This window comes from Crocodylus porosus, unplaced genomic scaffold (genome assembly GCF_001723895.1).
Source record: "Crocodylus porosus isolate Cpor-Errol unplaced genomic scaffold, CroPor_comp1, whole genome shotgun sequence".
Taxonomy (NCBI): Eukaryota; Metazoa; Chordata; order Crocodylia; family Crocodylidae; genus Crocodylus; species Crocodylus porosus.
In genome coordinates, this window is record NW_017728886.1 from 166,217,427 (window position 1) to 166,236,134 (window position 18,708).

Consider the following 18,708-nt stretch of genomic DNA (forward strand, 5'->3'; position numbering starts at 1 on the left):
GACCCCAGCTGACTTCCTGCCCTTTGGGCAGGGGGCTGGACTCGATGATCTCCCGAGGTCCCTTCCAGCCCTAATGTTTATGAAAATCTATGAAATCTATGAATTCCTTTCCCCCCTCCAGAAGCCTGGCAAGGGCTGCTTCCCTCCTCCCCCTCCAGGCACATCCCGGCTAGGGGTTTAAACCTCTCCCCAGTCATAATCAGGCCTGTGAGGGCTGGCCACACCTGCTCCATCTGCTCAGCTTCCCCACACCCAGCCACTGTGAAAGGGAAAGGAGGGCTGGTCTAGCACCCCCCAGCTTCTGGCCTGAGCTCCTGCAGGCATGTACTTGCATTTCCAGAATCAAAAGTGAATGTTTATTCACTTGCAAATTGGTTCAATTTATGCAGGTTAGACTGTACTTAGTCCTGATGGACAACTTTCATTAAAAGGAGGGGATTGGTTTTTATTATAGACATGAACTAGCCTTAGTAATTAGCAAAGCAGGAAGTTATCCCTACTATATACTGTAACTAGAAATAAATTATCTATATATTCTACATAATGCAATGCTAATGTGTGGAATTATTTTGTTAATGCATTTTACTTAGAGTCCAATGTATTCTCTGATGCATGTGTTGTGGTAGCTCTACGGCTGCAATAAAATCCTTTAAAACAGAGTATAAAAGACTGCAATATAAAATGCTGATGTGAAGAGAACCTAGAAGGATAGTTTCAATAGGTTTTAATGGCCCCATTCATCTCAGTGTGGTATGCTAAAAACCTAAACATAAATACAAACATTTATTTTAGTGCTAATGCTTTTAGTAGGAACATCAAGCTTCTGTGGTTTAGTAATTACTACACTGCAAATTATCTCCAATTCCTCCTCGGTTCCCAAAACCACAGCCAGTACTCTCCATATTCATCTCCAACACCATGAAAAGTAAAACTATACACTGTCAGAACAAAGAAATGAAAATGTGGAGATACTTGAAATAAACTGCTTTAATAAAATTGTTTTAAATAAAAAGCAAAAGTAATCCATTAACTGTATTCTTCTTTTCATGTATTTCATAGTTATAAAAGTATTTTAGTAATATTTAACTGCATCATTTAATCTACCTCACCATTACGTCACAAAATGCAAGAAATATGACACAGAACTAACTCATAAACCCACGAATGATCTGCACTTTAAAAAATATTTGTAACCAAAAAAAAATTCTCTTCCTTACCTGTATGTATTCTAACATGTCGAGTTAACTGACTTGGTTTTTGGAATGTCTTTCCACAGTGTGGACATGAATATGTAAACCCACTTCTGTCAATGTTTCGGTTGTAAGACCTAGGATTCGATACCCTGGAAATACATACAAAGTAATTACACAGATTAAAGTAACTTTGCATGTGTTAAGCAACTTATTTGAAACTGTTTGCAAAGGAAGTTGAAAATTTTATCAAAGCTAATGAACCTTCAAGTTCATAAGTAGTTTCTGTGACTTCAGACGTGTGTGTGTGGGGGTGGGGGGGAGGTTAATATCAGAATTTAATAAATAACTATTCAAGAGACAAGGATTTCTTCAGGTGATATATTTTATTTGAAAACTTGCCTAACTCTATCCCAACCATATAGCTGGTCCAATAAAAGATATCCCCCAAAGAAATCCTTGCCTCTTGCATAATTTCTGGACCTACAACTTCAGTCTTACACTACCATCAGTAACTAGAACATTTTTAAAATCTTTCCGTCTCCTCCAAGAGTCTCTGATAACGCTTTTTTTTGGTAATAATGAGACATTTTTGCATTATTTTAAGACTTTTTTAGTGTAAGTAGGCATATAGCTGGTAAAGGAAGCTATAGCAATTTTACACATGGCTGCTTGTGAAATTTAAGTGCACATAGCAAAAGCTTCTTTCATTAGATTAGTTTGGTTCACAATGCCTTTGAAGCTTCATATGGAGAGGTAGTTAGCCATGTTAGCCTGCAGTTAGGTAGAAGCACTGCAGGGTGGCACTTCAGAGACTGACTTGCTCAGAGAAGCATGAGTTTTCATAACTACCCTGCATCTAACAACGCAAGCTATATAAACTAATATAGTCTGGGTTAGTCAAAATGATATGAGTTTGAATACCTGACATTTTCTAAATCAGGTGAGATATAGGACTAACATAGCATCAAGATGTTATTCTCCAGAAAGAATAAAATGTTGGCATCAACAACCTGGAAAATGGCAGGCAGATTAAGTACTATACGTGAGATGGTAAATTATTAATAATTTTGCAAAGATATAAGAATTGCAGCATCTCTTTCTACTGTAAAAGACCTAAAATATTCACTCTCTCACTCAAAAATCTGGTTACTTTAGAGGCAAAAGTAAGTTTAATTGCACTTTGTTAGCCTGGCAGAACAAAACAACTAAGAAATGAACAAAATTTAGTTCATCCTTTCTTGTGCATCATCAACCACACCTATGGAAAACAGTGAGGTAGTATTTGAAAGTATAATTTTAAAACAGGGTTAAACAGCAGTTTAAATTCTGTTGTATGGACTAAGAAATCCCCTTGCCTACAATAGGCAAAACAGAAATAAACCAATTAGGGCCTAAATAAAAGGCCCTAGGTCCACCTCTGTAAAGAAGCACTGCTTGGCAAAAATTCACACTATAACAAACTTATGCTTGTGAATAGCATATTATCAAAACAGACGTTTTATATACAAATGGAATTTATTTTCAACTATTCTAGACATCAGTGAAATTGCAGAACTATGGGTCACCTTTTCCTCAAGCACTTATAAAGATTAGCTGCTATACATTTTAGCGTCAAAACAGGAAGACACTTAATTTTGGATGTAGCAAAGAGGTTGTGGATCCGAATTTAAAAAGGAACTTATAAAACACGCCAACACCAATGTGAAGGTGTGGGGTTAAAAATTCTTACTTTAAGTGTTTGTTTAAACCTAACGTATTGCACAATTAACACTGATAAAAGAATGTAAGTATTGATTCACCCTACAAATTTCTATCATGATCTTTTATAAATAAAACAAACTACAGAAAAAAGTCACTTAAATACCAATACAGAATGGGCACTTTAAGGCTTAAACACTCTGGAAACATATGATCTGAACCATTTCTAAAGAGGCCTATGGCTTCTCATGCTTTCAACAACAACAAAAAGGCAACACTTAGAACATTCACAATGATCTGTTATCGTATTGTCTTTATTATCATGTTTTATTCCTTTAATTATTGTAAACTTTTCTAATTTGTAAAGAACTGTTCATCTCTATGGCTCTGTACAAACAAATAACAGCCATCCCAACCCCAAGCTGTTCACTCCCAGCAAGGGAAATGAGAAGTTGCAGGAGTTCAAGACAGAACCTCGCGACAGACTACTAAGAACACTTTAGCAAAACAGTGATGAAATCATTTCCACTGAAGAATACATTTTCCCCTTCTTTGTGCACCAAGCATGCAGCAGAGCTCAAAAAATTATTTCCAGTGAACCTTTATTTGGGGTGCTCCATCTCAGCTATAGTTGGCTTTTTATTTGGGTAAAACATGTTCAGAAGGGGTACACCAATAAAGATTTTTTTGGCCGATTATTAACCAGCCATATCAGCCAATATTGATCCAATAGTCGATATGCAACCCAGCAGCTTGGAAAACAGCTGCCTGCTAGTCAGTCTGCGGAGGGGGAAAAGGGGCAGGGGGGAGGGCGCAGATCGAGGCCCCTATGGTGAATGGGGAGCCAGACACTGCCCAGCCAGGTCAGGAGCGGGTTGGAGCCGCAGGCCGCTCGCCTAGGGTGCAGGGGGGGAGAGGGACAGCTCTCCGCTGCTGCACGTGCCCTCAGGGGAGGCGGTGGGGAATGTGTTCCCTGGATTTGTGTGCGGGGCAAGAGTGGCCTGCCCACTGTGGGCTCAGGGCCAGGGGCTGTACAAACCTCTTCCTGGTGGGGGGGGCCGGGGGCCACAGCTGTGCTTAGGATGGGCAGGAGCAGGGTGAGTGGCAGCAGCACTGGGGCAGTGGGGGCTATGGGGTGAGCTATAGCCACCCCAAAATTTCCCATAGCCCCCCCTTACACTGCCACCGCCACCCACCTCAAGTGCAGCCCTGGCTCAGTCTTCCTGCTGGGAAGAGGCTGGCACAGCCCCGATACGGACTGACATATCAGTGCACCTCTAATGTTCAGGAAAGTAAAGTCGCGATTTTGTTACTACAAAACCTAGGCCAGCACAGAGAATCAAGTAAGCAACGAAGGAGGAAAAGCAAGGAGGTCTCTTACAAGAAAGAAAATAACACTTGTTAAAAAATAACTTTCATAGTCAGGATACCACTGGACTACAGACATTTCTCCCTGCACAGAGAAACTTTAAACAGCTAGAACTTGAAACTGCTACGTGTAAGTTTAGAGCCCTGTGAATAAAAGGAAAATAAGCCTAATGCTGCCAAGCTGCAGCAGCTCTTCGTAAGACAAAAATCTGGAAGCATTACTCTGCCTTTATTTCTTTTTTCCAGCTTTGAGGATTACGATAGGGGATGCTAGCTTCCTTTGATAATTTAAATGAGCCAAGAGAAAACTAAAATACTAATACCGCTCTCTCCTCACTTTTTGATGCAGACTAACTTACAAAATAATAAAATACATTTCCAGGGGTTTACCTGCAGAAAAGATAAAGGTCTACACATTATGTCAGTTGCTATAATGCTCTTCCTTTCGCTTATGAAAGAGATAACTTTATAAGGCTACTGGACTCTCTTAAAAAGGCAAAATAAATTTCTTTCCACACTTGATAGATTATTAACTATGATGATCAGCTCCAAATTACAGACTTAGGGTCTTCAACACTGTAGTACAGGTACTGGAACTCACTTTAAATTAGCTCCCTTGAACAGAAGTTTCCTGTAGTTTCCAGTTCCATTTCAGGAAGGATTTTTTTCATGAAAATTGATAACCCTGTAAATCCCACCTTATTTTGTAGTGAGTTTTCATGTGCTCCTTAAGCTGTGAGGAAGTCTCAAATTCCTTCTTACAGGTTCTGCAGCTATGGGTCCTGCTTCCAACCAATTCCTGACGATGTTCTTCCATATGTATAGATAGCTGGCTCTGCAAAGTAAATTCATCTCCACATTCTGAACAGATAAGATTCTGGAAAAGATAATACAGAAATTGATTTTCTCTGTATCACAGAACAATTTAAAACATTAAGGAAGGGTCTCAAACGTAGACCCTGTGGGCCAGCGAAGCTGGAGACCAAGCCAGGGGTGAGCATGGCCTATGACAGAATCCACGGCCCTAAGGCCCTGGTGGACATGGTCACTAGCAATAGGGGGAGAAGGCAAGAGCTGTGTGATACAAACCTCAGTCACCCTGCAGCCACTGCCATTTACACACCTCTACCGCAACAAGCAGCTGCCTACCCTGCAGCCACCCACCCCAGTGCTGCTACCGTGGGCATAGCCACCACTGACGCCCATTGCCCCATGTACAGAGCCTATCTGGCATGGGCTGCACACACTGTGGAGCCAGTCTAGGGCAAACTCAATGTGGTGTCCACATTAGACCAGCCCTACATACTGAATTTGAGACCAGTCTGGACTAAGGCTCCTGGCTGCAGGAACCACATGAAGGGTCGGGGGGAAGGTGGGCAGAAGCCAAGGCTATGTCCCAGCAGCGGAGAAAGCCCCAGCCCCCAGCCAGCTCCACGGGGGAGAGGAGGGTGTGAAGGCCATGGGGCTCAGGCTGCTCTTCCACCACCACTCCAAGCTGGCAAAGGACAAGCTAGACCTTGGACAGGCATGCAGGGGAAATCTGGCTGCTGCAGCAGGGGCTCACCAGGAGGCAGCAGAGGAAGGGCCTCACCCACTCAGGGGCTGCTCCAGCGCAAGCTCCACTCATGGTCAAGTTTCCCTGGAGACATGTGTGCATGCACACACACGCGCGTGCATGCAGATGCACACACAAGGCCAAATTCCCGCAGAGCAGCAGACAGCAGCACTGGGCTCCCAGCTACCAACAGCCCTCTCCCTCCAACTCCCCTCTCAGTACAACCTTAATAACAAGGCTCCCCATTCCTGCAGCAGCTGCCTGAGCCACTGCCAAAGAAGCAGTACTTGGGCAGCACAGCCAAGGCTCACCCCACCCCACCTAAACATTTTAAATTGATAAAAATGTATATAAAAGCTTAAAAATAACCACTGATTTTAGCCATCAGAATTTAAAGAAATATAAACAAAAATCAGATTCTGCAAAGCCTCTCTCTCTCTCTCTCTCTCTCTCTCTCTCTCTCTCTATAGAGCAGCTCTGCTCCCAAACTCATACACACACATTCGCACTGGTCCTCTTGTATTCTGGACCATTCTGTTTTTAAACCCTTTGTACCCTGTACGTTCCTGAGCCAAGAATGGACAACAAAAAGTCCTATTTTTCTATTCAGTGGTGGAAATATACATCAATCGTTTATCCTCATGATTCTATTGACTGTGCCTAGAGGTAGAGTGGTGCACAGTGAGGAGGAGAGGGGTTCTGGCCCAGCCAGGGAGAGAGGGAAGAGTAAGGTGGTGGCTGCTCCCTTGGCAGCTGATTAGCCAAGGAACACAGTGGCCCCGCCCCTTGCTGCTGACTGGCCGAGCGGCCTGACCCTCCCCAAGGAGCTGTCCAGTATTGTGGATACGTGTCAGTGGCCACCTGAACACACACACACACACTTTAGCTATACATATACAATATTGCCAACTCTCATGATCTTTGGTTTTGTTCTTAAAGTCTACGCTTTGGGAATGTGAAAAAAACATAGCTCTGTCTTTTATATATATTTATATATGAACATATATAAAAGAAAGAGCTACATTTTTTACATTCCCGAAGCACAGACTTTAAGAACAATGCCAAAAATCATGACAGTTTGCAACACTGCATATAGTAGCTCTGCCTCTAAAACAGAAATAAATACCTGAACCTGAATATGTATGCTTCAGGGAAGGAAGCAGGCTGAGACAAAAGGTTCTGCTGACCTGTGAAAAACTCTTTCTTTACCTACAGGCCTATGAGAAAGAAATCCTAATGCTGTAGTATCTAGGAAGGACTGAAGAGAAAGCAAGATAGGGGACATAGTATCCATTATCATGTTCACCTTGCACAAGACTCCTGGGAGTAAACTTTTCCCAGCTTCTCCATCCAACCAACCGTCTCTTTATGCTCATTGCCCACATCTTAACATATAAGATACACAATGTCAAAGCAATACTTTATATCCAAAGGTTAAAACCTTTTGAAGTTAGCCTTCAATCAATGAAATTCCAGCTCCATATGTTAGAAATCAGCTAAAGAATTTCAGCAAACTGGGCTTTATTTCTCTTAATTTTTACTACTAGATAAAAAGTTTAATTCTTGAACTCTAATGAGCAATTGTTTTTACCATGTCACAATTCAATTAACCAGAGTTCAATTAATTAAAAATTTGGTAGGAAAAAAACAACACAACACATATGAAGTACCCATACTTCACCTAGCAGGTTTGCATGTGCCTACCAAGAGGCACATGGAGAAATAAAAAAACATTCTTTATTCAGGGACAAAATTAGACCCACTCCCACACCCCGCCCCAGCCTCCTAGCACTTAACAAAAAAAAAAAAGCCCCGCACTTACCAGCTGTAACAGCGGCCGTCAAGGCCTCTGAGGCCTTGTGGCAGAGCACAGGGCAGCGGGGAGCAATCCCAGCCGCCTGGGACCCATGCTACCGCTGTCAGATTGTGCGGGTGCAGCACTGCTTCTATTTGAGCTGCTGCAAGCACATGTGCCTGCATATGTGGACACACCCAATGAGTTCAGAGATTAACTGTTTAAGTTTAGAATTCAGTGCTCTTCAAATTCCTACTGTTCCTAAGTTATATGATGTCCTCAATTTTTCTGCTGTACGCCACTCATTATTCTGAATAATTACTGTGCTTTTTAAAACTCCTATAAAGAGTCCCAATCTCTTCAATCAGTCTTCCTATAGATGGAAGTTTTTCAAAATCCCAGTAGCTTCTGTTGTGTACCAGTGGAGAAAAACTCATGCCACTGTTAAAAGGCAAGGGACTGTTTAATGTAATGTGATACTGAATATAAATATGCCTCTTCTCTAGAACTGAATTATGCCAATGTTACCTTGGAACAGTCTCATGTAGTAGAAAAGTAGGAATTATTGTGTTCGCTAGTGGGAATTTAAACTAATTGTACTGTTTGTAAATTGTTTCAAGATTTAAAATGTTTAGAAAAAGTTGTAGCTGCGGAACTAGATTGATAATGCATAAAAAGAATTCCAAATATATATATTAATCTGTACTTTTCAAGATATTAAGAATATGCAACTGGAAGCGTCTTCTGGGGCTATCAAGGTGATCAGTTTATCCAAGGAAACTGTAAAGTCACTACTTGGAATCCTCACACACAACTACAAGATATAATACCAGAATTGCCAAGAACACTCGTTAACATGCCATTGGCAGAATCAGGGGAGATGATGGCATTACCAGTACAAAAGGAAGTTGGTTAATATGTGCTCAGCAGATCTTGGAAAGACAACTATATGATGTGCCACAGAAAAAGGCAAAAACCACCAATGTGACTTAGGGAGGAACTTCTTGCTGCTCCCAAGTCTGGTCATTATTATAACCTTGGTGGGAAAAGTAAGACCGTCCCTGCTTAACACCTCGGGACAGCTGGTAACCAACATTCAGGAAAAAAAATGAACTCCTGAATGCCCACTTTGCTTCGGTATTTCACCGGACCATGGGGAAAGTTGAGAGAGATAAGGCCTCCCCATTGTGGATGCTGAGCAGGTGCAATACCAACTAGAAAAGCTAGACATTTATAAGTCAGCGGGACTGGATGGACTCCATCTGAGAGTGCTGAAGGAGCTGGCTGAGGTCATCACAGAACCCCTGGCAAAGGTCTTTCAGAATTTGTGGCGAACAGAGGAGATCCCTGAGGACTGCAAGAAGGCCAACATTGTGCCCATCTTCAAGAAGGGGAAGAGGGAGGACCCAGAGCAACTACAGGCCAATCAGTGTAACCTCTACCCCAGGAAAAATCCTGGAAATGCTCATTAAAGAATCTATGTGCGATACGCTCAAGGAAGGTAAGATTCTGAATGACAGCCAGCATGGCTTTGTTGCGAGTATGTATTGTCTTACCAATCTTATCTCCTTCTACGACCAGGTCTCTTGCCACCTGGACATGGAAGACAAGGAAGACAAGGTAGACCATCATATACCTAGACTTCCAAAAGTCTTTTGATCTAGTATCCCATGATATCCTTGTGGGAAAGATGGGAGATTGTGGGCTCAGCTTCTCAACGGTTCAGTGGGTGGGACACTGCCTAAAGGGTAGGACCCAGACAGTTCTAATGAATGGATCTGTGTTCTCCTGGAGTGAAGCAGCCAGTGGTGTCCCTCAGGGGTCTGTGCTTGGCCTGGTGCTTTTCAACATCTTTATCAGTGATTTGGATGGGGGAGTGAAAAGCTCGCTGGCCGTGTTCGTGGATGACATCAAGTGGTCATGCCAGAAGACAGGTTTGCTGATACAGGCAGACCTGGACAAGTTCAAGAGTTGAGCAGGTTGGAACCAGAAGAAGCTTAACACTTTCAAGTGTACGGTGCTCCATCTGAGGGAAAATAACCCTCAACATGCATATAGGCTCAGAGGCAACAGCCTAACTTTTAGCTGTGGTGCAAGGGACTTAAGGGTAATGACTGACCATCACATAAACATAAGCCATCAGTGCAATGCAGTGGTCAGCAGGGCAAACAACATGCTGGCATGCATCAACTGATGCATCTTGTGTAAAACTAAAGAAGTGATACTCCTGCTGTACTCAGCACTGTTAAGACCACAGTTGGAGTACTGTCTCCATTTCTGGGCACTGCACTTCAATACGGATGTAGAAAAACTTGAGAGGGTCCAGAGAAGAGCCACCTGTATTTTCAGGGACTTGCAAGGCAAGCCATATGAGGAAAAACTGAGGGAGCTGGGCCTCTTTAGCCTAAAGAACAGAAGTTTGAGAGGGGACTGGATAGCAGCTTACTGCTATATTAGAGGAGTGCATCAGGAGCTCAGTGAACAACTGCTCACTAGGCCAGGGCACCCCTGGGGAAGACCAGGATCAGTGGATACAAACTCCTAGAAGGCTCCTTCAGCCTTAATACCAGGAAAAACTCCTTCACAATCAGGATGTCCAGACTGTGGAATAAACTCCCTTCAGAGGTGGTGCAGTCACCTACCCTGGAGGTTTTCAAGAGAAGACTGGACAGTCACCTTGCTGGGGTCACTTGACCCCAGTTGTCTTCCTGCCTAAAGTGGGGGGGCTGGACCCAATGATCTACAAGGTCCCTTCCAGCCCCTAACAATCTATGAATGCATGAAGACCTTTCAGCTAAGAATCTCCATGTTTTCCAAGTACCAAGAGGAGAATGAGAACACCCCTGTCAAAACCTCCAGCCTTAGTTGTGGCCAACAGCCAACTGCTTCAGAGAACAGTGGGGAAAAGAAACAGAAACCAGAAGCCAGAGCATAATGGTGGGGGAATAAATTCCTTCCTAACCCTTACAAACAGCAAAAGCCGTAAAGAACAGGCTTATAATAAGTACAGGATTAGTATAAAGGTTAATTATTGCTCAGCCACACTAGCAAGCTAAGGACAGACATTCAAAAAGCCCAGGCCTGAACCGATTCAATCTTTGCAGGTTAGCCTAACCTGACTGAGCAAAATCACTTTGTAACTGCAATGACATCCCAGACATGTAGCCACATGCCTGCAGTGGCTTAGGCTAGAAGCCTAAGGGCACTAGAGCAGCCCTCCCTTGACTTCCACAAGGCTGAGCTAAGGGAGGCGTGGCCAGGCCCAAGCAGGATTAGGGAAGCATCCCCCCCACTACTCCTTGATAGCAGCAAATTTATCACCTGTTATCAGCATTTATCACCCCATCAGAAAATAAACAGCCTCTCTAATTAGGTCAAACTCTTCTTAAACAAAGAAAGAAGAGAAGGGTCATTACCAGATGACCTGTTGATTAGCTCCAAAAAGACCTAAGCCAACACTGCTGTCTGCCACAGCAGACCATAGCCAGCATGTGGCCTGCTAGCTAATGCTGAGGTGTCCATGTAAAGCAGAGGGGACAAGGGATCTCTGCTTAGTAGGGAGTGACAAGGGGAAGGGGAGAGCAGGAGAAAGCAGGCAGACACTGCTGTGCCTGCAAGCCTCTGCCAGAGTTGCAGACAGGGAGCAGAGGGGAGGGGCCAGTGGAGGGGATGTGGAACAGAGAGCCCCACCCAGCCCAGAGAGCATGTCAGGATGCTGGGGTATTCTGATTTAACTTAAATGGTAATGGGTCTGGGACAGACATTGCATAAACCGATTTGACCCAAGTCAGTTAAGTCTGATACTACATTCAACCATGTTTATCTCAAACCAGTTTCAGCCATTTTCAAACTGGTTTGTGTGTACTGAACATCTGTTCTGTTACAGGTTTAAACTAGTTTCTGATCACTTAAATCTGTATATGTGTAATGTCTGTCCCTACCCATAGTGATGACAGTGTAACTGTCATTCTGTCAGCTGTCATCCTTATGGAAGAAGAGAAAATAAAGCAAAACAAAAAATCAACCACAGGCACTTTTAATGTTAAGAGAAAGCTATGCAAAGTGAGGAAGCTAATTAGAAAGAGGTGAAAAGGGGCACAAAGATTATCAAGAACTTGCAACAGCATGGGAACTGATGAAAAATACCACATGGAAGACAAAGTAAGCATATACCACAAATCAAATCCAACAAAAAATAAAAATAGAATAAAATAAAACGGACAGCAGACTAAAAAAGAAGCCAGCACAGTTAAATGTCTATGTAAAGAAGTCTATGAAGAAAGCAAAGGCTGCATTTAAATGGCAGAACTTGAATCCAAATGAAGAAAATTAAAAAAAGAGCACAAACTCTGGCAAGTCGAATGTAAAAATGTAGTAAGAATGAGAAGAAGCTTGCTAAAAACATAAAACTTAACAATAAAAACTCTGATTTTTAACCGTCTCCAGAGAAGACCCAGGAAACTACAGGCCATTGAGTCTAACTTCTGTTCCTGGCAAATCGGTAGAAATAATAATAAAGACTATTCAGCACATGGATGAACAGGATTTGTTGAGGAGAAATCAGTATAGATTTTCTAAAGACAGTCCATGCCTCACTGACATTTTAGAGTTCTTTCAGGGTATCAGCTAGCATCTAGACCATGGCAATCCAGCTGATATAGTGCAGCTGGACCTCCTTAAGGTAGCACATCAAAGACTCTCAATGAAATTACATGGTCACATGACAACACGTTCAACCTGTGGATCAGAAATTGGGTTAAGGATAAAAAACAGAGTGGGTATAAGCAGACAGTTTTCAGAATGCAAAGAAGTAAAATAGTGGGGTCCCCCTGTGTTGGAACTAATGCTGCTTAACATATTCATAAGCAACCTGGGAGGGGAAATAATAGTGAGGTGGCCCAGTTTGCAGATGACAGAATTATTCAGAGGGGTAAAGACCAAGACGGACTATAAAAAAAAAAAAGCTACAAAAGGAGCTAGCAAAACTGAGCAAATGGGCAACAAAATAGTAGACTGAACCTTATAAGTGCAAAGAGATGTATGTGGGGTGAAATAACCAAAAATATACACAATGATGTAACCACACAAGAAAGAGACCTTGGGAGTCATGACAGGCAGGATGTTAAAAATATCAGCTCAGTGTTCAGAAGCAGTCAAAAGGCAAATAAAATACTAGAAATTAAGTAGGAAAATTATAAACATTATGCGCATGTGCCCCCCCCACCCCCCATGCCCTCCTAAGGTGTGCGCAGCAGCGGGAACTGCCCCCCCAGACAAGCCACAGCTCTGTCCCGTGCCCCGCCCAGGCAGCATCTGTCCCTGCCCCACTCCCTTCCTCCCTCACCGCAGGGGGTGTTGAGCTGCCCTCCCCACACCCCTTTCCTCCCCCTTCTCTTTCTACCACAATGGACTTATCAGCTGCACGCAGCTGTATTGGAAATTAGACAGGTATCAGCCAATATGCCTCCTTAAAAATCGGCTATCAGTATTGGCCCCCAATATCTCCATCAGTGTACCCCTAATTTAAACTAAGAAAAGGAATTTTTTTTCCATGAGGCACGTAATTAACTTTCAGAACTCATTGCCACAAGCTGTTGCAGAGGCTGGTAGCTTAACCCGGTTCAAAACCGGATTGGACTAATTTTTCGGAGGAAAAAACCATCAGTAGGCACTGAATGTAGTAGATGGGGGTATCAAAACCTCTAAATCTCTGAATTCTGGAAGATGTAATGGGAGATGAACTAGGCATGGAAAATTCTGGGCATGACATGGTCACCCTCGCCATCGGCATCCGCTCTCTGCTACCGTCTGAAACAGCATACTGGGCAAGATGGGACCTGTGGTCTGACCTAGTAAATGGCATTTCTTATATATAAAAAATAATTTACCAGCTAGAGACCACTAAAAATACAAGTTCGAGGGCAGTAGGGGTCTTGCTACATGACCTATGATTTAGGTTTCACATGCCAAAAAGTGTTCTTTATGAACTCCTTACAGAATTATAAACCATCAAAACTCAAATCTAACTGCTTTACCAAAGTCACAGTATTCAGAGACTTGCAAACAGCAGTTCCATAAGCTTGCTAAGTACAAAGTTCAAGTAAAAAGAAAATGGTTGTAAACAGATGGGGGAGACATGTAATCATTTGAAAGAACGTTTAAAACTGCATATCCAGAGAGACACCGAAACCAAAGAAAATTATGTGATTAAGGAACTATGCACTGGCAGCTGCTCCAAGTTCACCTGCCTCAGGCAAGCTGCTTGTATTTCTCTGTGCATTAATCTAAAAAACCAAAAAAAACCCACACAAACTAACCCACATTGATATTTGGAGGAAAAATTCATTAGTGATTGAGAAGTGCTGACATAATACCCCCATCTATCTTGGCCAATAGATATTAAGTAAATTTTTAAAACCCTGCCTGCACATTGAACCCAGGGATATTTCATGTTTCAAGGTACAAAGAATCATAGAAGATAAGGCTTTACTCTGCTATGAACACCACAGATTCTAAAACCCAACCAGTAGAGAACTAGACTTTGGAAGAACCTAATGACAGGCATCACCTGTATTATTTCCCTTTATTTTAAAAGCCCACCAGCATACTGGGACTAAAAAGAATCTATATTACTGTTCCCCTTCCATTTCTTTCACAATTGCCTCAAAATACCAGTTCCAACGAAATTAATTCTTTAAGCTACATAAAGATGCTTCTAAGCAGATACCTCACATAAGGAAGCCTGCTTCTTTGACAACTGTGGCAGTTTCTACACCAAGTCCACCAGCTCAAGATGGATGCAAACTCCACCATATGAACACACAATATTTTTCAGTATTCTTAGTTCAGCTGATGCCCTTCTGAGCCAAAAAGGTGAACATCATGAGTATGAAATGCCCCTTTGTCAACATCTACTTGGCCAAGTCCCATGAGACAATGAAGATTCATTACAGTTATTTTAGCATCACAGGCTACAGCACTCGAATCCTGCTTTTCCACATTTTAGCAAATCCAGAACTGGGCTGAAGTGAAGCCAAGTGTACAACCAGAACTAGAGTACAACCAGACTTTGCTAGAACCAGGAAACAAACAACCAAGTACAATCTGTCAGAACTAGAAAAAGGAGAATTTACATTCTTTTTGGATAGCATTTCCCCTCCCTACCCCCACCCCTATTTTCTATCTTTCAGTTCAAGTACCTAAGTAATGGGAACCTCCTCTAAGCTTTAGGCTAAGTAAGCCACCAGGGCAGCATCAAGATATCTTTAGGAAAAACATATGCACTGCGAGACATGCAAGCAATTATTGCAACAGTTAGCACAAGGGAACTTTCTATAAAAGGGTAATGCTCAGCTGGGGCTCACAATCCAACCATTAAAGGATTTGGGAGCAAGAAAAAGAGAACAGGTTGTAGAATGTATGCATATGGACAAGACAGCTCAAAGAATCCCACAAGCATACTGGTAAGAAACCTTTTCTTCAAGTGTTTGCACATACGCACACAGATTACCATGTGTGCATTTGTGTCTCTCGCAGCCACGCACTGATGCAATCTAATTGATGCTTACCATTTCTTCTGAACTCAGACTGCAAAACTGCTCTGTCAAAAAAAGCATCCATCCTTGAAGTTTCTCCCTGCAATTGAGATTGCCATAGAGATGGAGTTGGGCAGGGCTGGGGCTGAGGCTGCTGCCCACGTGGGACGTATATGGAGGTTGGGGCCCAGGAGGGCGCAATGCAGTGCTGCAGGGCCCCAGCTGGAGCAGGACAGGGCCACAGGCAGGTCATCAGAGGTGGGGCAGTGGAAAGAGGCCAGCTCCCTGGTGCAGCGCACACTCCTGGGGAAGCAGGGGGGACACACGCCCCCCAGATCTGTGCACAGGGTGGGTGAGAATTGGGTGAGCTGCCCGCTGTGGGCTTGGGCTCCTGCCCTGCTGCCTTTCCACGGACCTCTGCAGCCCAGCAGACCAAGAGCTGCGAGGCACAGGGGGGCTGGGTGGGAATCTCCTTGCCACTGTGAGCTCTGTGATGCTCTGGCAATGCATCCCCTGCCCACGTGGCAGCAGCAGAGGTGACAGTGGCAGTGCAGGGCTGTGCCCCTCACTGGTGCTGCACAGGCAGGAGACATGTCCCCAGGGCAGTGCGGAGCTCGCAGCAGAGGCCTTGGGGGAGTGCAGCAAGGCAGGAGCCCGAGCCTGCAGCTGTAATGGAGAAGTATAAGCCAAGAGAGAAAAAACATAGCATGGGTATCCTTTAAGATGTGATGAACAGCATGTATTTTTGAACTGAACAAATCTGAGCCCTCAAATGACAGATCTTCCAATACGCAATGCATATTTTATTCCAGAACTATGGGACCCCAAACAACCACTCCAACAGTGGTTGTCTAAAGATGTAGCCACAAATTATGAGGCCAGAACTACATCATCTAGCATTGCCTGTCAATATGCATTCACAACTAACTATCCTTCAGCAGTTAGAGATTTGAACTCCTCCCTGTGATCTAAGACCAATTTGTCAAATCAACAGCTGGGAAGTTACTTTCAGTAAGCGAAAGCATAAAACTGCCTAGCAAAGCCTAATAATTCAGAAAATCTTAGTTGCAGTTGTTACCAGCCAGATTGAATCATTTTGGTTCCTTTTCATTTTTGGTGCTGGTTGTTGCTACCTATTGTTTTCTTTCACAGTGTCAGCAATGAGAAGACCCCAGTGCTATGTGTGAATAAACATTCTGCTTCTATCAGTGGCACATTACCGCTCTTGTCTGCATTCTCTGAAGCTGCAGTGATAGTAGTAGCATCTGCCAAATTGTTTTGTAGGTATTGTTAAAAAGAGCACTAAATTTCCTGGTAGACAAGCATGCAGAGCATCCCATTTGTGAGGAGCTGCCAGCACTGCCTCCAGTTAAATAAGTTATGATTCCACATTACCCTCCACATTAAATCCTGGAATCGTGAACAGCCATCAAAATGAAATTTCCAGTCTTATGCTGAAATAATGAGGCCAAAGCAACACTACAAACAATACATAAATACCCTTATTCTGAGACAGTTCTTCCTATTCAAAGCCTTCCTTTGCAGTTAAAGAATCACGAAGGAGTATCTGAGGTAGCTCCAAGTAAATCTTTTTCTGAGATAGTTTTACTATAATGACCATGGATTCCAGGATAGCCATGCAGCAACATTTTAGAAATTGGCAACAGGGGAACGAGGGAAGGATATAGAGGCACACGCTTAACTTCATAATTCCTGTGCCGCTTAGATCTCCAGGAGATCCTTGATACCCTTTCTAACCCAAATAACTCAAAAGAAACCTTAGGGACACAGAAAGGAGATCCCTTTCCACTTTGCTGAGAATCCAGTGATAAATAAGAAAATTCTACCTCTAAAAGGTGTGGCTGCTAAGACAGGAGAAGTAGGCTGCAACTCAGCATCACCAGTTAGTATCAGAAAGGAAATAAATACAGAAACAATAGCCATGCCTGCAACATCAGAAGAATGTTAACCCAACTTAAAGTATAGGAGACACAAGCCCATATATAACAGGTTGTTCCTGGACCTGAAATAGCACTGCAAATTGTAAGCATTAAAGCACAGCTTTAGATGTACACCTTGCTGGGGTCGTATGACCCCAGTACTCTTTCCTGCCATGGCAGGGGGTCGAACTAGATGATCTACTCGGGTCCCTTTCAACCCTAGAAACTATGAAACTATAGCTGGTGTCAATATATATAGTACAGATACTGTCACTGCTGCCAGTAAAAAGGTTGCAGACAGTTGCTGGCAATCTCTCGATTCAAGAATGATCTCTAGCACGGCTCAGTACTGAAATAACCTTGGCAGTTCCTGCTTTGGTATTACTAGTCAAGGAGAATGATCCATATGAACCAATCAATAGCATGCTGCCATGAAGCAGTTAGTATACAAATCAGATAGTGGTGTTTCTGTGGACTAGGAAACGAGGGTCATTTTTTGTTCTTTCTGCAGGACATCTAAAAGGAAAAATACTCCTTTCTTTCAGATGACTTAAACAGGGACAAACCAACTAGCATGCCTGAAAGATAGCAAGTTTATCAATGAAAGCCTGGACCTACATGAAACTGTTCATAAGGACATTCTGAATGCAACAAAGAATCTAACTGGCAGTCATTCAGTAGTACCATTTTAAGCCTCACCTTTCTGCCTTTTAAAACTTTTTTTGAATTTATACAGGGTGCACTTACTAAGGCAACACCAAAACAGAGAAGTAGTTAGCCATGTTTGAAGTCAGGCAGAAGGCAGGGTAAATTTGCACTTTACAGACTAACTTGATCTGAGAGATAAATAGCATAAGCTTTCATGAGACCAAGTTCACTTCATCATTAGTCAATAAGGTATAAATCTACCCTGCCTTTTGCCCAACACCAAAAGCTACTCAGCTTGCCTATCATTAATAGGGATTGTGCCTTGATAAAAGACAAAAACATTTAATCAGAGTCTTTGAATATTTATGAGGAAAAAAGAAAAGGCTCAAATAATTACCAAAACAAACTAAATCCGGTGAAAAATGAGGTACCAACAGGCAACAAACTACTAAATACTAGGCCTGTACAAATAGGGAAGTATTTGATTTGGATTCAAATTCAGCCGATTCAGGGGACAGTGATTCGATTCGGTGATTTGAATCACTGTCCTCATTCAATTTGGCTGAATCAGATTTGGAAATCTAGCATTGATTCAGCAATTTAGATCAGCTGAGGAGAGGCAAGCACAGCAGAGCACCGCGTGCTGTCTGGGAGCTGGGGCCAAGCGGTGCCAAGCCCTGGCTGACTGCTGGAGCCACCCCTCTATGTAATGCAACAGCTGCCGTGTGGGGTGATCCCTGCTGCCCCTCACTGCCCCATGCTGCACGGGAGGACTCTGCCATGAGCCCTAGGAGGCCCTGATCAGCGCCGGTGAGTGCGGGGTTTTTTTTTGTTTGTTTGTTTTTTATAAAGTGCCGGGAGGTTGGGGCTGGGCAGGGCAGTTATGGGGGCTTCTCCTGCAGCTCCCCCAGCTGTGCCTGCCTCTGCCCTGGCAGGGGGAGCCATGGAAGAAGCCCTCATGACTGACCTGGTTGGC

General features: G+C 43.2%; 1 protein-coding gene across 2 annotated transcripts in view; it reads right to left on the minus strand.

The window, feature by feature from the left end:
* ZNF236 (zinc finger protein 236) overlaps nt 1–18,708 on the minus strand; it is a 129,631-nt gene that overhangs the window by 91,879 nt on the left and 19,044 nt on the right. For both annotated transcript variants that reach the window (XM_019544878.1, XM_019544869.1), the window contains exons 4-5: nt 4,958–5,136; nt 1,218–1,342 (exon numbers count right to left, since the gene is read on the minus strand). In XM_019544878.1, the coding sequence (XP_019400423.1) occupies nt 1,218–1,342; nt 4,958–5,136 (304 nt within the window). The remainder of the gene's footprint in view (nt 1–1,217; nt 1,343–4,957; nt 5,137–18,708) is intronic.